Here is a 2,463-nt window from a genome sequence, read left to right as displayed (position 1 = left end):
GTCCAACCGTCGGTAAAGTGTATGCTCGAAAAAGTGTGTGTACAGCACCAATACATACGCCAACACCACGGAGATTATATACCCTTTTAGATCGGGTCACAGGTACTTAATTTACTTGTGACAAATCACCAAATTGCTATGATTTACCTTTCCAAATGTATGTACAGTAATCGCTCTCCATTCCGGTACTGGTATAAAATAATATCCCTAAAATATCGATACAATCGCTTTAAGGAGGGTGTACTGACGGGAAACGGAGGCATAGCTTGCGAGCCGGAAACTCCCTGGCGAAGCTGGCACTGCTGATCCCGTCGAAGTAGCACTCGGCCGTCAGTGACCACAAGATTTGACCGACCTTTACGAGCCTAAAGATATCTACAACATGGATGAAACCGGATTCTGCTATGCTATGGCTCCCTCCAGCTCCATTTGCACCAGGGGCGCTCGCGGTGCCAAGAAAAGGAAGACTCGTATTACTCTTGCTCTCACCGCGAACGCAGATGCCGCTGATGAAAGAAGTAAAGCGGTCGGTCACACTAGCTACGGACCCGATGTAGACGTAGAAGATTTGCCTCTCAGTTAACCTTGTAAATGTACTGTAGCTTTTTTCTTTAAGAAAATATATCAAATCCTAGGATATGGTCGGACCACGATACCGGAAGTGAGAGCGATTATTGTACGAGCTTCTACGCTTATTGAGGGGGCTTCTGCACTTGTTGACCCCACTGATTACGCAACCTGCGTCAACAATTAAAGGGTTCAGCAAAATGATTAGATGCCACCTAGTGAATGGACGATTTATGAGTCTGGAACGAGAGCATACGCTTTTCCGGCCAAAAATAAACACTTTTTGGTGAGCGGTAGACATAATTTGACACGGCCAAACACTTATGCCTCGAACTGACCGCTGGCATACACTTTTCTGACCACTAGCAAACACTTAAAGAAAGGACGTGGGATTTCACCTCTTTTACGTACATCTGCACTTTCCGCACGGAACCTGCACAAAACGGGCGAAACGCTCATAATTACCTGACTTTGTCAATTAATTCTGAGCCGCTGGTTCACATTTATCTGACTTTGTCAATTAATTCTGAACCGCTGGTTCACATTTACCTGACTTTGTCAAGTAATTGTGAACTGCTGGTCCACAATTATCTGACTTTGGTAGGTAAATGTGAACTGCCCGTTCATAATTACCGCTGTCAATTAATTCTGAACCGCTGGTTCACATTTATCTGACTTTGTCAATTAATTCTGAACCGCTGGTTCACATTTACCTGACTTTGTCAAGTAATTGTGAACTGCTGGTCCATAATTATCTGACTTTGTTAGGTAAATGTGAACTGCCCGTTCATAATTACCGCTCCACAGTTCAGTGCAACCATTGAACATAATAATGCTAGCCACCAAATCGATAGAAAAGGTATTAAGTTTGCATGGAAGTTTTTTTGGGCTAAGCACAATTTTTATTTGTCCTAAAGAGCAGATTTGTAGGGCTATATAAATATTAAGCCCGCTAGAGCAGGATTTGTCGGTCAGGCGATTAATTCTGAACCTCAGATACTCTACTACCGAACCAGCACCTAAACGTTTGAACGATGCCCCCCCCCCCAAAAAAAAAAAACTCGTCTTAACCAAGCGTCCGAACTGCACATCGAGCTGGACTTCGTCAAACACCAATGGGATCAGTTTTTCTTGCTCAAGCATTTTCAGTGAGAACAGGGTCACCGAAATGTTCGTTACAATCGATGGCTGCACGGTTTGAGGAACTCAATACTCAAGACACGCGAGCTGGTCGTTTCGAAAACAATCAGCGCCAATATTGACCCAGCGTCGGGCGTTCGTTTTGGAAAATCGACAGAGCGAAAGTGGATTCCCGTTTGTGTGGAATGGCTTATGAAATAACTCGCTTATCACTGGATTAAGTCCTTGTTCGAACACGTCTATCTCGTGCTACTCAACCCTGCTAAGGTCCTTAGGGTTTTGTCAGAAACTCCAGAGCCGTTCTAGCGATGCTATTATGCACTTGCGCTTGACAACCGTTTCTTCCCCAAACGGTATCTCTTGGGACTCGGCTACCTTCACCACCACTCTCCTACAAGCGATTTGTCTTCAATTGGAGACCTGTTACTCTTCAGTCGATGACCTGCTACTCCTGAGTTGTTGTTACTCTTCAGTCGACGATCTGCTTATCCTTTACCTTTGATCTGCTTAGTTTGTATAGTGTCGGAGCTAGTATTAGACTGTAGCAAGTGTCCCTGGCTATCTGAGTAGAATGAGGCTGTTGATAGTTTCAACAGGTTTTTCGAGACCGGGGGTGTAGAACAGCGTATCGACGCTGTGATGGGGGACGTGGAGAAGGCTCAAGCTAATGGACTAGTTGCTATCGGTGGGTATGAGAACAGAAGTTGTATGATTGCTTTTTCCACGTACTGTGCAACTTACGAAAGCGTATCCAGC

General features: G+C 44.7%; 1 protein-coding gene across 1 annotated transcript; it reads right to left on the bottom strand.

The window, feature by feature from the left end:
- Window positions 1-229: 229 nt before the first annotated feature.
- PITG_18608 (uncharacterized protein) lies at window positions 230-1,388 on the bottom strand (the record flags this gene model as incomplete). The annotated part of the gene is made up of 3 exons (XM_002997488.1): window positions 230-540; window positions 979-1,000; window positions 1,365-1,388. 3 exons carry the CDS (start codon window positions 1,386-1,388, stop codon window positions 230-232), a joined length of 357 nt encoding a protein of 118 aa, XP_002997534.1.
- Between the last annotated feature and the right edge of the window lie 1,075 nt (window positions 1,389-2,463).

Source organism: Phytophthora infestans, genomic scaffold, assembly GCF_000142945.1.
Source record: "Phytophthora infestans T30-4 supercont1.73 genomic scaffold, whole genome shotgun sequence".
Taxonomy (NCBI): domain Eukaryota; phylum Oomycota; class Peronosporomycetes; order Peronosporales; family Peronosporaceae; genus Phytophthora; species Phytophthora infestans.
The sequence above is the reverse complement of the archived record's forward strand: the minus strand, read 5'-3'. Positions and strand labels throughout refer to the sequence as shown.